At 47.6% G+C, this 21,325-nt stretch overlaps 1 protein-coding gene across 3 annotated transcripts in view; it reads right to left on the minus strand.

Annotated features, from left to right (window-relative positions):
• The window catches only part of STXBP1 (syntaxin binding protein 1), a 59,752-nt gene that overhangs the window by 34,908 nt on the left and 3,519 nt on the right, over positions 1–21,325 (minus strand). For all 3 annotated transcript variants that reach the window (XM_067542165.1, XM_067542164.1, XM_067542163.1), the window contains exons 2-3: positions 2,825–2,874; positions 2,065–2,146 (exon numbers count right to left, since the gene is read on the minus strand). In XM_067542165.1, coding sequence (XP_067398266.1) covers positions 2,065–2,146; positions 2,825–2,874 — 132 coding nt within the window. The remainder of the gene's footprint in view (positions 1–2,064; positions 2,147–2,824; positions 2,875–21,325) is intronic.

Below are 21,325 nucleotides of genomic sequence, written 5' to 3' on the forward strand. Positions count from 1 at the left end.
GTAGCTATATATTGTGTATAGAGCTATACTGCTTTGGACCTGGATTCTCTTGTCTAATAATTGCTTTTTGGTCATGTCTAATCAACACAGCAAGTCCCAATGACAGAAGAGCTGTGAGTCCACCAACCTCCCAACACCCAAACAAAATTGTTCCCAGCCATTCGCTTGCACCTGCAGCACACCCGAGGGGAGGATCAAAGGGACAGTATACTCCAGAGGCAATGTTGCTGATTGCTCCATTCTGCAAGACAGCCACTCCCCTTAAAGCACAACAGTATTCTACAGGAACCTCTCAAAGCATCACAGCTGGGAGACTGAAGAGTTTGGGACCTGTCCTAGAGAATCCTTGTATTTTTTTTGAAAGGGTTGATTTTTAGGGATACGTCTTTCCATTTTTAAAAATGTATTTATTATTATTCCCCTTGAATCTTAACGCTTGTGAAAGATAAATTCATGCACAAGACTGTGCAAGAGGCAGGAGTACCAGCTTCCCCCAAGAAACCTCATCCTTATCCAGGAAAAGTCAACTGGCGGTGTTGGTTGGGCTGCTGGTGACTTCTGCTGGAGGTCAGCACCTCTTTGTGCTAGGCACTGCACATGGACAGAACGAAGGAGCAGTCTCTGCCCCAAATAGCTTCCAATCTGTGCTGTTCAGAATGTTCTGACCCTTCTCTCGTGGCTATTCTGGGGGCATTCCCATAGCAACAGGATCTTTGTTTTCCTGGGAGTCCCATTTGCTCCTACAGCTTGTTGCCACCACCCACACTCTGAAATTCTGGTTCTGCTTTCACTTGCCCTGGTGTAAAGCAGCAGCAATCCAGACTGACGTCAGTGGAGTTACCCTAAGTGTAAAATTGCTGGGAAAGGAAAATCAGGCCCCAGATCCAACGTTTGTTACATTGCAACAGGACTGTGTGTTGTGACAAATGCCATACAGAACAGCATCCTTTGATCAAATGCCAGTAAAATGTAATGGCTCCATATTTGTGTTTTACAGTTTTTCCTCTGGCTTTTTTAATTCCACAGAGAGCTTACGGACTGAAATACAATGATGTCGGGTCTCATTGTGGTATTTCCAGCAACCAGGGACTGAAATACCACCAAGCGACAAGATCTTCATGCTATCCTCATGCTATGAGGCATTCAGGGAAGTCTGTGAAAAATATAACCACAAATGGAAACACAACCGAGTGGGTTACCACAGAATATTGCATCTCCTGGTGCCAATAAGCTGCAATATTGCCATGCTAATATCCTTAGTACCAATAGCTCAGTGGAAGAGAGACATAATCCATTTGCATCCTGGATGTAAGGGGTCACACTGGCATAGCCAACCCAATGTATCTATTCAGGGTCATAGGGGCAATTTGCGGAACAAATGAAGCTCTAAACTCACCAGCTCTATAGTAACATTTTCAATGTGATGGGAGCTAAGAGAGAGAAGTTAACTCAGTGGTTCTCAACCAAGGGGACGTGTACCCATAGGGTATGCAGAGGACTTCCCAGGGATACATCAACTCATCTAGATATTTGCCTAGTTTTACAACAGGCTACGTAAAAAGCTCTGACGAAGTCAGTACAAACTAAAATTTCATACAGACGATTTGTTTATGCTGCACTGAAATGTAAGTACAATAATTATATTCTAACTGATTTATTTTATAAGTATACGGTTAAAAATGAGCAAGGAAGCCATGCTTCAGCAAGAGTGCGCTGTGACACTTTTGTAACTTTATGTCTGATTTTGTTAGCAAGTAGATTTTAAGTGAGATGAAACTTGGGGGTGCGCAAGACAGATCAGACTCCTGAAAGGGGTACAGTAGTCGGGGAAGGTTGAGAGCTGCTGGATTAGATCCTGGTGAGGTCCAGTTGCAAAGCACTAACAAGGCGCGATGGTCAGAGGCAGCAGATGGAGTGAGACAAGCTGTCAAGGGAAGAAGTTGGTCTCCCAGCCTAACTCCTCCTGGCCCCCCGTCTAGCGACAGCCGACTTTGGTGGTGAAGCTGCAGTGTGAGGAGCAGAGGCACCCTGGTGGATGGGAGTGTCGGGGGGTATTGCACTCACTTGTTATCCCCTCCGTCATGATGTCGGTCATTTTACAGCAGGAAGAGAGCATGCGCATGCTGAGCTGATCCACCACCAGCACCTGGGAGGGAGGGGAGAGATGCAGAGTGAGCAGGAAGCCCAGTGGCTGAGCCCATGGGGATCAGGCATTAAGATGAACCTGGTGTAATTCGGCGCCTCTGACAGCAAAGGAAATGTGATCCTGACTGGGCCCAGCTGAGCGAAGGGGCCAACTCGCAGGCTTCTCCCACGCAGCTCTACCAGGGCATCTCAGCGCCGGCACACAGCCTGCCCAGCTTGCCCTAGAACTATTGTCACGCTGGTCTCTAACCACCAGCTCTGGGCTGCCACAGAACTCTGCCAGGACCGCAACGCGCTGCCCTGCAGCACCCTCAGCTATTTCCATCCAGGACTTCATTTGGTAAATGGCATTTGGAGAGCAGCTGTTCTTCTCTACAGCCATTTTCTTTTGGACTCCCCAGCCTCATATGTCAAACTGACTGCAGTGCAGCACCCCTCCACCCCCCACCCCCCAGCCATCGCTGGAAGGAGGGGTGCAGAGAGCAGGAGCAGATCCCCAGTGGGTCTGGTGCTACACATTGCTCAGCATGTTCTTTGCACATCTGGCGATTTTAGCACCCCTCCAGCATGCCTCTTTGCTCTCCACTGGGCTAGGAACTCCCTGGCGACTTCCAACCTCACCCCTTCTTCCATATCTCTGCCCGTCCCATTCCACCTCTCTGTGTATTCCCCCACTCACCTTCCACTCGCCCTTCTTCTTCACCTTCCTGATGACATCATGCATGATCTCTGTAGAAGGAAAAGAAAAGGCAGATGTTAGTTCACACCAGCTTTCCAAGGGTCCTGGGTGCTGAGCCCCTGTTACCCCCCCAGCTCCACCCTCCTGGACTGCAACAGCACCAGGCGGGTCTGCACTGCGACTACCCATCAATGCTCTGCTTATGTGTAGGGAATAATTATCTTGCATCGACCGCTCTCAAAGCGCTTCCCAAAGGAGGTCAGCATCATTATCCCCATTTTACAGGTGGGGAAACGGAGGCACGAAGTGGACTTGCCCAAGGTCATCCAGCAGGCTCGTCACAGAGTTGGGAATAGAAGCCAGGTCTCCTGAATCCTGCTGGCTGGCTGACACTCTAAGCTCTCACCACCCAGAGGTGGTATCTAAGGGGATAGCGTTGGCATTTGCTTGTCAGTGAGTGGGTCTGTGTGAATGACAAGCAGAAGGGCCAGTAGAAGGGGTGAATTCCTCACTGGAGACGGTCTTACGCCTTCTGATCTACCATCACTTCTGAATCAGGCAGTGAGCTCTCAATGCGGTGACTGGGATCAGAGATGGTCAGAGAGGGCTCACAGAGGCAGCTACAAAGATGATATCAGGGCCGTTCAAGCACGCTGGGCACCTGCATCCATCCTGTTCAAGGGGGCAATGAGCTGCACTTCATTTGCGCTCCTTCACTGGCGACAGCACTAGTATCTTGTATGTGGAAAGGGTGGGAACACAAAGACGCTGCTGTGGGACATGCCAGCTCATCGGGCCAGCAGGACAAGCAGCCTGACCCAGACAGCAGGGGAGAGAGAGTGGCCATCGAGTGGCAGAACCCTCTTCTGCCTGGCGCGTCTCCTCTGTGAGCATCGGCGCTTGGGAATCGGGCTTTGCAGAGGTACCAGGCTTCCGCCCCCCCAGCCTGCCAGAAACTAGGCAGGCGTCTGATGGAAACCTCCCTGGCAGGCCGGACTCCATCAGAACTTCATCGAAACCAAGCCACCCCCAGGAAACAATTCCATTCTGACGAAGCAGCAAATTCATCCCCGCCCCCCTCCCAAAAATAAAGACCGTTCTGTCTGAATGTTTCTGACCCGCTGCAGTCTGAGGCAGTGGTGGGGGAAAGTCCGTTCCATTGGCATGGGGGGTATACAGGGAAAGGCGGAATGGGGGTAGTTGGGGGGACTTGGTCTGTGAGAATGGATGGGTTGTGCCTCACCCCCAGAAGTTCATGGTGAGCTTTGGATCAGGCCCTTTAAAACCAATGGAAAGACACCCACTGACTTCAGTGGGCTTTTGGGTCAAGTCCCAAGTGAGGCCTGGTATTCCAGAGCCTCCAGAGAGCCCGTAGCCCAGTTCACACTGGCATCAGGTGGGCAACAGAAGTTATCCTGGTGTCAGTCCTGCGGGGGGAGGATGGGGACTGTCATATACCCCAAATCTGCCCTGACCACCCAAAAGAACTCACCTAAACACAGTAAAATCTGCTAACATCGGTCGCCAAAAGGGCTGCTAAAATTCTGCCTTATGGGAAGTGGTGGCGCAGCAAAAGAAGGACTCTTCCAGGGACTGAGATTTCACAGAGCTTCCCCCCTCCAGTATTCTTCAAGGGCTGATTTTCCCTGATTTCACCCTCTTTTCACTTTTAAACCAAGCAGCCAGGATTCGAACCCAGCTTCCTTCAGGTGGAGGCCTGCTCTGTGCAAACACCCTAGTAGCAAAAGCCTGCAAGAAGGCAGCTCCCTTCAGATGCCTCGGCACGCCCCTGGCTGCTGCTCAGCCGCCCCGCTCGACAGGAGCTTCCTAATCCAGCGCACAGAGAAAACAACACAGGATTTAGAGTCCCTTTTAGAAACAAGAACCAAGCATCTTGAGCCATTCCCTTATAATCCTTGGCAATCGCATTTTGCCTCCCGTTCCTGGCTGTCTTATGCAAGCAGAGGCGACAAGATCACACAGATCCCCACACGTACCCGGCTCGCTCCACTTTCACCCTCGGCACATCTGTACTCCCCCTTGCTCCCATCACTTGTCCCAGCTCTAGAGCTAAGGAGGATCAGCAGCGATGGCCCTTCCGGGCATGGCCCATCCCAGGTTGCTCCGGATTCTGTTTTAGCCACACAGTCTGACTTGCCTTTGCCCAGAGTCCTGGCTACTGAGGCTGAGAATCAGCCTTTCCAGTCACTTGGCTCAGCGGTTTGTCCTCCCCCCTTGTGCTAAGTGGCTTTCTTCTTTATTGACCACGGGCTTGGATTTCTGTTCCACTTTGTCCGGACCACCTCACTTCAGTAATTGCTGTAGCAGGAGCCGTAATGTACGGACCGCTCTGACTTTCAGATGCTAGAGTCCCTACACCCTGCCTCTTCTCTTCCTCCTCTCCCCTCACGGCTGGCAATTTACCAAATGGGACTCTGCTGAAGCTGCACTTAGCTCCAAACCCTCTTCACTTCTGGCCCGAGACCAAGCCTGAAATGTTTCAGGCCAAAGAGTCGTCTTTCAAGAAAATTATGCTTGCAAGCAGGGGGCATTGAGTAGAAGGGCTCTCTCCAGCTCTTAGAAATGCTTCTGTGAAAGCACGGCCCAACCTACGCCGGTCATCAGCAAGGAGAGAACCTGGCAGCAAAAGCATCAACCACTACCACTTGAGCAAAAGAAGTTATCCCTTCCGGTAGTAACAGATCTTATCCTCCATGTGGAGCAGCGATAGAGAGAATGTTACACCACAGTTAGCTAGCATGTTAGTAGGAATCAGGACATCCACTATCCTAAAAACTAGTAGAGAGCGGTGGAGGGAGGGGAGTTTTTAGGATAGTGGATGTCCTGATTCCCACTAACTGCTGAGCTGTACAGCTAAAGCAGAGAAAACGAAAGTACAGCTAAAGTGCACCGTTGGTGGAAAGGCAGCATAAGCTACATGGTTTGTCATTGTCCTCTCTCTGTTCCTTCCTCTGCAGAGGGTTTTGCTAATCCATGCCATCTCAGAGATGTGACTGGAAAAACTAAATAAAAGAACTCCTTATCCTGTGTTTTTAAAAAAATGCTTCACAGGGAAAAAATCAGGGGAGGGGAATCTGTCACTAAGGGACAGATCCTACAAACACTTAATACCGTGAACAATTTTACCCACCGACCTCAGTGACACTGCTCACATGAGTAAATTACACACATGCTTATTTGGTTGCAGGACCAAGCCCTAAATCAGGACAGAAAGAACTAAAGCTCAAAACCAAAAGGTTTTCAGAAGTAACTAGTGATTTTGGGTGCCCAATGCAAGACACCTTAAAGAGGCCTGATTTTAAAAATCATCAGCTCTCTGAAAATCAGGCCCCTTAAGATGCCTTGTGTTGGAAACCCCAAAAACTCAGACACCCAAAATCAATTTTGAAGTCCTTGAACTCTGGATTTATAGATATTTTGATTAGCTTTCATTTTGAGCCAGACAGGCAGCCCACGGGTACATATTGCACGTCAGACAATAGCAGCAGGTCAAAGCCCATCAGACAGACCAACCACAGTAAATGGCCATCTTTACAGCCAACAAGAAATTGTGTCCATTCTCTGGGAGGAGAATGAGCAAAAAAAAAAAAAGGAAAAAGCCCTAATGCAGAACCATCCTAGATAAAAGTAATTCTTTTACATAAAAATAGAATAGTCGTTTCTTACACTGGCCTTTCTTCCCAAAGGAACACTTTGCAAACTATATGTAACATTCATTCACTACCTATCTGGGAATGCGCCCAACTCTGGGTTGGAACGTGGCCTCAATGCTATAGTTCAGCCCTATGGATCTATATAATGAAGTACGGCTATGATGGGATAGGACAGATACGTCTGAAGGCAGACCAGCTCAGTGAGGTTGGTATGTGGATGGGAATTATCCAGAGGGCATCCACCCGTATGGGTCAGAAAGGCATACTGAAGATAATTCTGGGGTGGGAGGGCTCTCTTTAGACCTAGCTGAAAATTTTTTGATGCAATGTTATTGCTCTGGAAAATGGTGTTTCATGTAACAATGAAACAATGGACAGAAACGTCAGTTTCAACAACATTTCATTTAAAAACATCAGAATGGAAAGTTCCAAACATTTTGACCTTTTCTGACAGGAACATTTCAATTTTCCATTTTGCGATTACTTTTTGTGTCAATTTTTTTTATGTTACTTAATATTTGTTTAAAAAAGTAGAAATTGGAACAAAACATTTTGATTGTATTGAAATAGTACAATCAAGCCAAGATTATTTGGGGGAAGGTGATTTGATTTCACAGGAAATTTCCATTTTTATTTGCTTTCGTTATATTTTGGAATGGAATTTCTTTTCAAAATCATGGAATTTCCCACAGAATGGAAAATCTGGCAGTCACCCAGCTCGGGTCCTCTTCCCTCTGAGTCCGTGGGGGCACTTTGCTACTAACGGTGCCTTGTTTCACATGAGACAGATGCCAAGAATGAGAAGCCTGTCCAAATCTGTCTGATATCTCCTACCTCCCTAGAGGCCTGACCCTGCACCACTGAAATCTATAGCAGTTTTGGGACTCACTTCAATCAGTGAACCCTCACCTCTCCATCTAAGTGCAGGTATAAAAGAATCTTTCACTTTGTGTCCTGCAATGTCTCCAGAAACCTGCTAAACAACTGCTGCGTTTTAGGTAGAGGCCCCCTGAGGTAGATCATACCTGCTTGTAAGGTGCTTTGGCTTTCAGGTGCTGTGTAAGTGGAAGGTTATAACCACAGACATCTGTAAACGTATTCCAGGACTCCCCAGCCATTCTGTAGAACACCGCATGGGATGAAAATGGTATGGCAAATAAAGCCCGTTTTTAATGATTGTGATCATGTTTTATGTGCATTCACAGCAGTAAAGCAAGAGGAAGTGCTGGCTGGACTGATGCCAGGATCCCAGTCCCGCAGGCTGCGATAGTCTATGTTTGATTTGACCCCGAAAACAATAATTTTGGTGGCTGTTAGCACCTGGGAAAGCAAGGAAGTCCGTGCTTTGGGTAGTGCCAGGCAGCGTGTGGTCATAAATTGTGCATGTCACACGCACGCCTGCCCATTTACTTAAGTCTTGTCTTGCAGCATATCCTACGGCCCCCAAAGTGAATCCCCACATCCAGCTCTGTCGTTGCATCAGCAGCCTGGATTCCTTTCCATCCCCTGCTATTCCAGCACTGAACAGAGTCATGTGGATTCATGCCATTCTGGAGAAGAGAGCAGCATGATCTAGTGGCTAGGGTGCTAGTCTGGGACATGGAAGACCCGGGTATAATTCGTTGCTCTGCCACCGACATCCTGTGTCACCTTCAGCAAGTCTCTTGGCCTTGCTGTGCCTCAGTTCCCCATCTGCACAATGGGGATAATAGCCCTGCCCTGTCTCTCAGGGTAGTTGTGAGGATAAATACATTAAAGATGGTGAGGCGCTCAGATACTGTGGTCCTGGGGTCCAAGATAGCTAGGTAGACATCCACTAATTCCCAAGTGGAGACTATCAAATGTATTGTACTTCTGAACCATGTTCAGTTTAAATCCAAGTCCCCATGGCAATGTATTAAATCATCATAAAGGAAAGCCAACAGGTTCTCTGTGAAATTTTCCTCTGCTGATAGAAGGCCTGCAATAAAAATTTGCTTCCCATAATTGATGGATTTAAATGTAGTCTGGGTGCATTCAGTATCTGCCTGTCTCCTTAGAAGTCTTTTCTGCTTGTGGTCTGGCCTGGGAAAGAGAACTGGCCTGGCCTGGGAAAGTCACATAAACTCTATACCCCATACCACCTGGCCTTTTTGTGGGGGGGGTAATTTGTGTAAGCATCACACCATCTTCTAGGGATCATGTCCAACTAGCGAGGCAGGGTCCTTCCAAACCAAGCAGCAGGATCAGGAGACCTGGCCAGCCCAGAGACGTATTTCTGCCTAAATTTATATTTGCAAACAAATTTGTTAAGACATCTCCAGCAATTCCCCTGGGCCAAAGGTTCAAATCCAGCACAGCTCTGCAATGACTGAAAGTTACCACCATCTGGTGACTGCCCAGTGGCCTATGTGTAGAGAATTAGCACTCCCCATTCAGTCTCTAGTGGACAAGTCTCCACATCACTAAAAATGTGGCACTAGGGCAGCCTACACAAGGAGGCCAAGGGCTGTCTAGGCCAGATGGTAGAATAACCTCCTCGCCCTTTATATGTGCACACAGGACAGTCCCCATCTGCTCCGTCCTATCTCTGAAAGACTTAATGGGAGTAAACGAGGCCAATTAGCTCACTTGGTTTGGGCCTGGCCCAGTTAAGGATAAACCCAGCTGGGGAGGAGCGGGGTGGTTGGTACAAAGCAGAAGGGGACAGCAGGGAATTCACTGACTGACTGATTGACTCTGTTGGTATTAGAGAGTGAAGAGACCCGGAAGGTGAAGGAGGAAGTCCAGGGGGAGAGTTGACCCTGGGAGCTGCTCCTGCATTACAGAAGTCTGGCAGGAGGTTAAGGGAGACACCCAGTGGCAAGTGGGGAGCCCTGATAAAAGGCCAGGATCTGGACATGGGAGGTGTGCAGTGCAGGAAAGCAGGGATATGTATGAGGGATGAAAGGCCAAGCCTGAGGAGGGCAGAAGTTGGGTAGAATTTGTACCTTTGCCTTGGGATTTACTGGGGGATTCAAGGGGAGAGTCCTGGGCCTGAGAGAAGGGTCAGCTAGAGAGGCTGTGGGAGAGGCCTGCTGTCAGACTATGGTAGGAAGAGGTCCAGGCAGGTAGCAGCAAGGAGTCGGTAGAGCAGACCTTGGCTGCTGGTTATAGGGTCCTGGACTAGAACCTAGTGTAGTGGGAGAGCCTGGGTTCCCCTACCAGCTCCGGGGCCAGTGAGGAGGATAAGGACCACTGAAAGCCCTGAGCAAAGGGGTGAAATGACCATGGGGCCCAGAGTTGGGGCCAAAGACCAGAGGTAGGGAAACTGGACTCCTTATCTATGGGACTCTGTGACTTAGGAAGGGGTGGAGCTAAAGCAAGACCTGGCCGGAGGGCTGAGTCCCTAGAAGAGGTAGACTATGGCGAGATAGCCGTGACCGTCAGCAGGGGGTGCTAGAACGGAAAGCACGGCAGCTATGCCACACCCAGCCAGGTGGAGGCGCACCGGCTGTAAGTATGCTCTTCCACAAGGGCTAAACCCCTGGACCATCAGTGCCAGAGTGCAGGCTTCTGCCAGTTGAGCTCAAGTTGTTACTCCATTAGCTAGTAGCAGTAGCTGGTCATCCACCATGTGGGCCAGTCATCAGAGAGGGGTCATGGCCAGTGCGTTACCCGTGCTATCGCCGGATTGGCCAGTGCATTACCCATGCTATCACCGGATTGGCCAGCGCACTACCTGTTTTTTTCGCTGGATTGGCCAGTGAACTACCTGTGCTATCACTGGATTGGCCAGCGCGCTACCCATGCTATCGCCGGATTGGCCAGCATGTTGTATCTTTTCTATGGAGAAGTAGAGCACTCTCTGGTCTCTAGAGCGCTCAGTTCAGCAGATTTCATCAGCACTAACGTCCCTAGAGGATTTACTTTTTTTAAGGATCTGTGGGTGGGCTTCTCAGCAGGAGCCTTAACTCTGAATGTGCCCCCTGCCCAGCTCCATCCACTGGATCAGCCGTTTCAGCTCAGTCTACAGAAAAGCCCCTTGGGCAAGCTCCAGATGTCTGTGCTGCTGTGTGGTACAGCAGGGAACGCCTCCTCAGGTCACTTCACTCACGCCGTGGGCTCTATACTGCACGTAGGACAAGCGCCTTCCCCAGAATCTCATGGAGACGTCCCCTTCCCTGTGGGAGTTGGACATGGATCGTTGTACTCTGGGATGGAATCAGTCCGTCCCAGAGCTGGGCCAGGGTCAGGGGGCTGCCTGTCTGGGCAGAATGTGCTGCCGGCAGGCAGGGGAGTGGGCTTCAGGTCAAATCGGTTTATCTGCTGGGCAGGGTGAGTTAGAGCCCATGCTCCCTCCTGAATGGTAAAGGCAGGCTCCAGGCACACACCGAACACCGTGCTAAAGACCCAGCAGCACCAGGGACTAAACTGAAGACACTTCCCCTTGGGGCCAGGCTGCTATGCTCTGTCTTCCCAAGCGTCTCACATAGTCCGAATGGGCAAAACTCTGCCTTCAATCTCTGGGCAGAGGGAAAGGGTGAGGTATGTTACACAGCCCTGGGGCCTTCAAATTCCACATCTCCAGCAGGGCGTGTTCCACTGAACAACGCTGAGCTCCTGTAAAGAGCTTTCACCTGCAGAGCATGTGGAATCTGGGCTATGTAGTGGACTGCACGCCATGCTTTGATATACTAGCTGAAGCAAACGCACTGGTGCACAGGAGACGTCCTGTGTATTAAGCAGGGAGGGAGCTACACCTGCTCTTTCACACTCCCTGCCCCTCATCCATCCCTCTAGGGCAGGAAAAGCCCTTCCCTTGCTCCCCAGCATGAGTCAGAGCTGGTATTACACCTGTGAGGTCCCCTTACCACACCCCATCCCAGAAAGAGCAGTAGAGGTGGGTCCTCCAGCCTGCTTAGACAGTCTGCAGGGATCAGCCAATCAGAGCCCAGCAAACTCCTATAAAAAGGAGCTGCTGGCTCCAGGTGAGCAGAATGGCAGATCAGCTGGGTTCTGGTTAGTGGAACAAGGCTGTTGCTCCTGGCTGGCTGCACTATCGGGACAGAGCAGTTGCTGGCTGGAGGAATGCAAGTGGGATCTTCAACCTTGATTTAAGGGTGAAGGTAGAAATGAGGGGGCTGTGGGGAAGTGGCCCAGGGCATAGTAACTGCAGAGTTTAAAGGGATGCAGCATGCAGCTGCTATTTATAGAGTCCCTGGGTCAGGACCCAAAGGAGTAGGTTGGCCTGGGTCCCTGGCCCCCCACACAGGCAGAGTGGCCAAAGCCCTGAAGAAGGGGAGTTTAAGCAGGCCCAAGGAGTGGGATGAAGACCACAAAAAGTGTAAGTGTTGGTGGACTTTGATACCTCCCGGAAGGGGACTGAAGTGAGAGGCTGACTCAGCTGGGGTCAGTGGAGGTGCTGCAGAAGGCAAAGAGTGTTCAGGGAGAAAGCCCTAGAGGTGCTGCCCCATCCCAGAGAGGGACCATTTGAGAGCTAGCCCAGAGGGACTGAGCATGAAGCTAGACACTAACTTAGGGTACTGGGATCAGTGCTGTTGGACTGTGTACCCCGGTGCGGTCTGTTTTGTAGTACACGGGCAGACTGTGAGACTTGGCCAGAAGTCACTGATACCGGCTTGAGAACTTAACTGCCATCAGGGGTCCCCACAAGCAGAGCAAAACCGAGAGAGTACAGGCAGAGACACCCGCGTGGAGGTGCTTGCAGGGAGGCGAGTGGCCCCGTCACAAGACCCTGTTCACCTCCCTCACGCACACTTGCTGATTATTCCCTGGTGGCTGGTTGGTGCACAGCTGGTCTGAGTGGGCAGGAGGGTAGCCTTGCCTCTCCCCAAGGAGGTGTAGGGGGAGCTCATCCATTGAGGGCAGGATGTGAGCGGTGGAGAGCACATAGCAGTGTTGTGAAGTCTGCATTGCAATGTTCAAGCAACTACAGTCTTGGGGGGGAAGGTGACCCGCCCTGGCTGGTGACTGCTATCAATGTTAAATTGTGTAACTGGGGTATCCGTGGTTTGAGTGAAGTTCCAGCCAGGAGACGGATGCTCACAGAAAAACATTTCTAGCTCACACCACCCACTCAATATATCTGTGTCCTGTTATTTATTTTTGGATCTTTCCCTTTAATAACAACCCAGGAATAAAAATGCTGTTTGCAGAGCAATGTGCATGCATGCACCAAGGCGCTCGGGGGGGGCACAAACTGCTTCAAGTGCAGTTAAAAGCAACCAGTGATGCCTGATGTGTTTCAAAAGCCAAATATTTGGATGATTGGGTGGGATCAAAAGTGAATACCTTTCTGGAAGATATGCTTTAAATCCCCCTCTGTACCATATAACTGAAGGGTAGCTACTGTAACACTGATTTATATTTTTAAAAGGCTCCAGAGGCGATCTTGGCAATTACAGGCTGGTAAACCTCACTTCGGGATCAGCCAAATTGGTTGAAACTATAACAAACAGAATTATCATATGCATAGATAAATCATAGGGTGGGGTAGAATCAATACAGCTGTTGTAAAGGGAAATTATGCTTCACTACTCTTGTAAATTCTTTGAGGGTGTCTAAGCATGTGGACAAGGGTGATCCAGTTGACATAGTGTAGCTGGGCTTTCAGAAAGCCTTTGACAAGGTCCCTCATCAAAGATTCTTAAGGTAAGTAAGCAGTCATAGAATAAAAAGAAAGATCCTCTCATGGATCAGTCACTGGTTAAAGGATAGGAGATAAGGGACAGAAATAAGTGGTCACTTTTCACAGTAGAGAGAAGAAAATAGCATGGACCCCAAAGGGTCTGTAGTAGGACCAGTGCTGTTCAACATGTTCATAAATGATCTGGACAAGGGGGTTAACAGTGAGGTGGTCAAATTTGAGTAATTTTATATCATCTGCAAAATAGTTAAATCAAAAGCTGAGTGTGACAAGTTACAAAGGGATCTCCCCAAACTGACTGACTGGGCAACAAATTGCCAAATGAAATTTAATGTTGAAAAATGCAAAGTAATGCACATGGGAAAACATAATCCCAAACCTACATACAAAATGATAGGGTCTAAATTAGCTGCTACCACTCAAAGAGATTTGGGTGTCATCCTGGATAGCTCTCTGAAAACATCCACTCAATGTGCAGCAGTCAAAAAAGCTAACAGAATATTAGGAACCATTAGGAAAGGGAGAGATGATAAAACAGAAAATAGCATACTGCCACTATAAATCCATGGTACACCCACACCTTGAATACTGTGTGCAGTTCTGGTCACTGCATTTAAAAAAAAATGTTTTAGAATTGGAAAAGGTACAGAGAAGTGCAACAAAAATGATATGAGGTACAGAACAGCTTCCATACAAGGAGAGATTAAAAAGACCAATAAGGGGGGATATGAGAGAGGTTTATAAAATCATGAATAGTGTGGAGAAAGTAAATAAGGACGTGCTATTTACACTTCACATAACACAAGAACCCATGGTCACCCAATGAAATTAATAGACAGCATGCTTTAAAGAAAAAAAAAAGGAAGTACTTCTGCACCATGCACCGTCAACCTGTGGAACTCATTGCCAAGGGTTGTTGTGAAGGTCAAAAGTGTAAGTGGGTTAAAAAAAATAGATAAGTTGATGGAGGATAGATCCATCAGTGGCTATTAGCCAAGATGGTCAGGGATGCAACCCCATGCTCTAGTGTTCCTAAACCTCTAGCTGCCGAAAGCTGGGGCTGCTTGACAGGGGACGCATCACTTAAAGTTGCCTTGTTCTGTTCATTCCCTCTGAAGTATCTAGCCACTTTCAGAAGACAGGATATTAGACTAGATAGACAATTGGTCTGACCCAATATGGCTGTTCTTATGTAATTTAACAAGAGTTATTGGGCTCAATACAGGAGCAACTGGATAAAATTCTATGGCCTGTGATATACAGGAACTCAGATTAGAGGCCCTTTGGGCCTATCTATGAGTCTATTAATAGACTTTAATTGAGCTACTTGGTATTTACACCATTGTAGCCAAGAGTAGAATCAAGAATATTACGCAGGTCAGTGGGAGAGGATGTACCAGCCATTAGCTGCCCTGTACTGGAGGTCTTGCTGCCTTGGCGCTCTAAGAAGCTGTCCTTTTGGAAGAGAAAAGCAGCAAATTAAGATCTCCAGGAGTTGCTTAGAGAGGCCCCCTAGGATCAGCTGCTGATGGAACCAGTGAGACTTGGTCCTCCAGTGGCTAGAGGGCCAGAAGTAAGCAGAGGCCAATCAGGATTCAGCAGGCCAGATTAAAAGGGCTGGCTGCTGCTTTCAAAGCAGTTCTTTGTGAGACCAGGACAGGGCAGGAAGGCTTTCCATGTCTTAACCCAAGAAACCTGGCTTGGACTCTGGGGCATTTTGGTTGGACCAGAGAAGGACTGTTGGTAAGCCCTTTAATGCCCAGGTGGCCATCTTGAGATAAGCGTTAGTTTATTTTCTGTAAAAATAAGGTGAGTCTACTTTACAGGATGCCCTGGCTCAGGTGAGCCTGTGACAGTCAGATATAACTAAGGTCATGGAAGAAATGCTTTTGGTGTCCTTTCATCCCACCTCCTTGGATGTTATCATACCCAGGCCTGTATGGTCTCACCACTTTGGATCTGTTATCCTCAACCCAAGCTGCTCTTCAATTTCTATTTTTATTAAGAAGGGGGGGAAGCAAACATCTGCAGTTTCACTTCTTTAATTTATAGAAAAAAATGCTAATCCAAATGGCTAAGGAGGAGTATTTCTCCTCTATTATTGATCGCCCTGTTTACTGATGGTCTCCAGCACGCTTGGGAGATAAGATCTTAAATATGTGATGGGGACAAATCATAAGGCTACAGCCAACTCTTTAGACACCTTGCATGTATCTTCTAATCCGTCATTCTTTCTGAATTAATTCGCCTCTTGGGGTGATTTGCATGGTGCTAAGGTGACTGACCGTATAATTTAAAAGTTAGCGACGCGGTGGCCTATAAGAAATAAAACTTGTATGTCACCCTGGGAGGCAGTGTAGTTTATTTATAACCGAGCAGTGCACAGCAATCTTTCATGGAGCCTTTCAAATGAGTACAGTTTGCTTGACATAGGGTCTGAGCCTCCTGTCATTAGCGTTGATGGCAAATCTCCAGTTGACTTTGATGGTGCGATAATGGAACAGTAAGAAAAATGGGCTAAATACCGCACAGAGGATATGTCAGGACTTAAACGGCTACACTAGCACAGCTGCACCACTTCAGTGTAGATGCTACCTATGCCTGTCAGAGGGGGTCTCCAGTTGGCATAGCTAATCCAGGAGGAGCTAATAGCAGGAGAGAGTCTCCCGCTGACATAACACTGTGCACACAAGCGCTTATGCTGACAAAACTTATGTCGCTTGGAGGGGGGGAGGGTCACATAATTCTTCTGTTGACCTTGTGCTGTCTACAGTGGGGGTTAGGTTAGCTTAACAACATCTCACAATTAAGCCCTATTAACTCCCAGGCAGCTCTAAAATATTAATGCTGATGTAAATTCCCAGTGTAGACCAGCCCTCAGTTAAGCCCTATGAACTCCAGGGCAGGACATGGGCGTAACGACGGCAGAATTTCCTACAATGTGTAGAATTTCTGTCTACAGCTGTGCTGCAGATGTGATCATGCTACAGAAGCAGATGATGCCCCTAAGGAAATTGGTGGCATGTAAACGTATTGCCAACAGAGTTCTACACCAATGTGCATATTGAATAGGACTGGTAACATAGGAACAATCTGATTGGCTGACGAAGAATAAAACGGGGAGTATCCTCCCAGTTAAACTACCCAACACTGGGTGTTAACCAATGGGAAAAAACTCCCCAGGCAAACGTAACAATGCACGTCACAAGAGCAGTAACTCACTTCAAGATGAGCAGCGACAAGGAATCCCTGTTCTCAGCTGGCTGAAGGTACTTGGCCTTTAGCCTCAGCTCTTACCCACACCGTCACTGGTTCTTTGGATCCTATATAACATGCATATCTCGTGATGTGGTCTAGCTCCCACTTTTCAGAAGTGACTCTCTAAAATGTGACCACCATTATAGTAGCTGAACACCCCATAGTCATTACTGTATTTATTCTCACCTCACGCCTGTGAGGTAGGGCAGTGCTGTTATTCCCATTGTACAGATGGAGAACTGAGGCACAGAAAGACTAAGTGACTGTGACACTAAGCACCCTTGTATTCAGACCCTACACACTATTGTAATAATCTTTGGCCAAAACATGTCTTGAGGTATCATTTGAAAACGAATAACTCCCTGATCATTAATATTCTTGTGCAATGTATGTACGTGAGGGGTGTTAAGTTATGGATATGTGCTAGAATGATGACTAAAGTGTGTTTAAACCAGCTCTGCTGGGGGAGTTGGTAAACAGGTCTGCCCTACCAAAGGGAATGTTTTCCCCACCTGGGAGTTATTTCCAAAGCATATTGAAAGACAACAGGAGTGGATTTACAGATCACACAAACGGTCCCATCAAGCTAACAAGGGGTGGTGGCAAACCTCGCACTAAGAAGTGGGGGAGAAGACCGCATGGCATCTACACCCAGCAGGAGAGAGAAGTTTGGTCAGTGTTTTACTTTTCAAAGAATCCATTACAAAAGTTTATCCATCTATAAAGACCGGGATGCTGAACGTCAAGTGATAAGAAATGGAATCAGCATGCAATATTACTGTATTATAAAAGTATAACGAGTGAGGTGTATTATGAAAACTTATGACACCCTGTTGATTGATGTTATTGCGAATAGTATGTTTTAACACTAAATAAGGAATTATGGCCACTCACTGATATTAGGCTTTCCCCGTCTGGACCAAACAGGGATAAACAGGTTTCCCCAGACAGGAAGGATGGCAGCTGTCTGTCTCCAGTGAAATTAAGCAAGGCGTGACCAGAAACAATGGAAGTTTATTTACATCAGCAGCGGGATGGGAAGCCCACAGGAAAGGAAAAACCAGCACGAGGTTGTCCTGCCTCTTGAAACAAAGTCATTGAACTTTGTTTCTGTCCTTGCTTATATCGTCCAATCTTTAGCATCCTTCACTAGCCAGACACAACGGAATAGAGTTCTTGCAAGCTGAGAAAGATGGGCCCTTCAACCAAAGGGGTGTTGAAGTCTCTGGAAACTAAATATAGGTGAGAAACCATCTTGAACCAAGCCTTTATCTTGCTGGATCAAGTTTGAGTTTTAGATATGTGTTATCACTTTTATTTGCTTGTAACCCTTTCTAACTTTATGCCTTTTAAGTGGCATCACTTAACCTATGTCCTATTGTTAATCATTTTGTTTTACTATTAAGCTAAAGCACTAGTGCTGTGTTGGAATTAAAGTGACTGTTAACTTCATTTAATGTGGCAAGCTGGTGGGTTTTGTGCCTTTGGAAGATTTCTGTGCACTGTCCAGGAGAGGGCTGGTTTTGGAGAAATTCAGGACAGTGGGTGTGTTGGGGTCACCTTGCTGGTTGTAACCAAGGCTGGTGCAAACCAGTGTGTGATCGTTGTGTTGCTGGCAGGCTGCTGGGGACTCAGAGTTACCGGACAAGAGCTGCAGTTATACAAAGACACTCAGGGTACGACCTGCACACACGTTGCTGACTGTGAATGTCCTAGGCAGGTCGTTACAGTAGCAAAGCATTTGAGGCACCCAAGGTTGCAAGGCAAGTGGGGAGACAACTCCTCACTTGTCTGGATTGTCCCCTGAACCCCCTCAGTGACTTGCCCAAGGTCATGCAGAAAGTCTGCGGCACAGCACTGAACAGAACCCCAGTCTCCCAATGACCAGGCTAGCATCCCAGCCACTGGATCATCCTTCCTCTCTAAGGCCTGATTTTCACATGACAGCTGCTCTGCGCTTTTCGAAAGTCGGGCCTCCAACATCTCTTCACGGAGACCCAAAATCACTAGTCACTTCTGAAAGCTGGGCAATAATATCTACAGCAAAATCTGCTCTAGGACCACTTCCAATACCCAACTCCAATGTATCCAACTATCTCAATGTATCTCCAGCCCAAATTTGTTCAATCTTTAGTTCAAGACCCACTTGGACTAGGCAAATTTTTGCTGATTGCTTATGAGAAGATCCACTGTGTACATACAGCCACCCATAATATATTCTACCATTTATAGCATCAGAAATTGGCTCAATGCATGCTCTCTAGGCCTGAAATTATTATTCCCTAAGCATCTCCAGCACTGACAAGCAGACTCCATTGACTTAGGAACAGTGGGGAGGCAGTCACTTGGTTCAATGCACAGATAATATCGCAAATTCCTAAAGGCAGGGCCCGGCCTGCAACATTTACTCAACTAAAGAAGGCTCAATAACCACTGAAGGACCAGGCCCAATGCCTTTAAACAGAAGGACTTACTAGTGTCTTCAGTGTAGTTTGAAAGTTTATTCTTCTACTAGGGTTATTCCTTCACCTGCTGCTTATCTGAAAAACCTTTGTGGTATTTCAAATCTGGCTTCACAGAACTTTTTTCTTTTAAGAGTGCTTTAACACACGGTCACTGAGATGCGAGTTTCAGTGTGCCCCACACATGTGCTATTAAACATGACCACCATGTGTACAGAAATAGGTTGTAGGCTCCAGCCTGCTTGCCCTGAACTCAGCAGCAGAATTCCTGTCAAGGTCAACAGCAGTTTCTTCCAACCCCCTGGTGAGTTGCGCCTCCGGATTACGACATCTGAAGAGCCCTTGCAGAGACATGGGACCACACATTTTATCCCGTAATGGTGTAAATGCTCCATGGATGTAATTACTGCCTTACCACGCCTGCGGCACTGCATTGAAAGGCAGATTTGCAAAAGAAATCAGCATGTCAGGAGTGGTGGAGCACTTTGAGAAATCTGCCTGAAATCATGGGCACTGAGCACTCGGAAATCAGACCGTAAGGGTTAGTTGCAGTCTCCATCATAACCCGCAATCGAATCTTCTTGGGTTTTGTTTGTGCTGGCCTAAAACAGGACGTGCACATTTCTGCCCCACTTGCATTCCTTCCCGGAGTCCTGTCACAAGTGCAACACTTTCGGATGACAGGGAGATGCAGAGCTCTCTCTTTTTAACTACAGTTGTGTTTTTAAAAATGGGGGAGGGGGGGATTAAATGTAAAGACTCATAAATTAGAATGAAATGTCGAATTCCACTGTTGGAAGCTGTCACTCCAGCCATAATTTCCTAATTTATTGGGGACGGGGCCTCAGACAAATGCAGAGCCTTTGTATTCAATAACACCTCCGCTGTGGTACTTTAAGGGCTGGTTCTCCCCTGCCTTGCTCTTTGGGTGGTCAATGAACCTGTGCAAGTGGGTGTTAAATGCGAGCAAATCAGAATTCTCCACTCTCAATGGTGGCAAGGTACCACATGGTCTTGCAGAAGTATAAGGCCCAGATCCTCAAAGGTATTTAGACACCTGACTCCCATTGAGTTCAGTGGACATTAGCCCAGATCAAAGGTATTCAGGCAAGACAGTGAAGAATCAGCCCGTTTGACACAATTCGGGCCAAATTTCCAAAAAAAGCTCACTCCCGTTTATTCAGCATGCTGGGCTCTTTTAAAAATCTGGCTCAAGGGGGTGAGTCATGGATGGCCTGACCACCTTTGGCACTTGTGTGACTGTAAGAACGCTTTGTCCGATTGTGTAGATGTATATAAAAGAGAAGGCGAGCGTGTGAGCATGCCAGAAAAATTAAAACAAAGCTGAGTTTTGTTAATTCTTTTACAACTCCCAACATGCAAGAGTTCGGTGTCTTACAGCACCATTAGTTTGAGCATCTGGCACTTCTGGTATATATTGGCAGCATTCCCTTGAAAACCATGAACAGTGATAGATAAAGTCAGACATCTAACACAGAAACTAAAACAGGGGATGCTACATAGGGGCAGCATGGTTGCAGGTACCTTGGTGGAGATTTCCCAAGCAACTTAGGGGATTCTGGACACCTGGCTTCCATTCATTTTAATAGAAAAAGTGTCTAATATAGTCCTTTATAGCATCTCTTTAAACAAACGCTGTTGTAACCATTGTTTTGTTTCTTGATCTTTACAGAGCGAGGATTTGTAAATTTGTCAACAGGTCCTAAATCATTTAAAAGAGCCTAAAATCCCCTAAACTGTTTGCAAATTTCAATTCTTAACTTTGCATTTCCTGGGTGACATGCTTTCATTTCTTCTAAAAGCAAAAAAAAAAAAAAAAAGAAGAAATTAAATTCAAAGAGGAAAAAGAGAGGCTCCCAGGAGTGTGCAACGGCTGAGGGCAATGGCACTAGCACAGGATTTCCAGCCTGCTCTCCTTTAGCTGCGCTGTTAACTCATGCCCACGTCAGCGCAGCACCGTGTGGGAGACCTCCACAAAATCTGCAAAGGAGCAGGCTGACATCCCCCCCCAGTAGGCCTAAGAGGTGCAAAGGAGCAGACGGCCAATAGGAAAGGAGGACGAAAATGGCCTTGGGACCTAGCTGGGGAGGAGACGAGCAGTGATGCTTATTACTCTGCCATGTATTCTAGGCCCACTGTATGGAGAGGGACACAGACTGAAATCTAAGTGACTATGAAGCAGATGTGAGAGGCAGGATAAGAGGTTCAGGAGACCGGGCAGAGGATGGGGGTAAGAGGCAGGAGGTGGGCAAAGCCTTCTAAGCCATGAGGAAGCTGATGCGTCCCAACTCATCTGCTCTGCACCCGGTCACTCCCCTGCCTGCGTCGCACAGCCCCCTCAATTGGCGGAAGGCCAACACGTTTCAAAAGCAATCACGCCAGCTCCACTAGCCGCCTTGGTTGGTTTTTAAGAGATCGGAACAAACCTGGGTCAGACAGGGCAGCTGACAAATCGGGT

The sequence above is a fragment of the Emydura macquarii genome, unplaced genomic scaffold (genome assembly GCF_026122565.2).
Source record: "Emydura macquarii macquarii isolate MOO-44397 ecotype Brisbane River unplaced genomic scaffold, CSIRO-AGI_Emac_v2 contig_691, whole genome shotgun sequence".
NCBI classification, from domain to species: domain Eukaryota; kingdom Metazoa; phylum Chordata; order Testudines; family Chelidae; genus Emydura; species Emydura macquarii.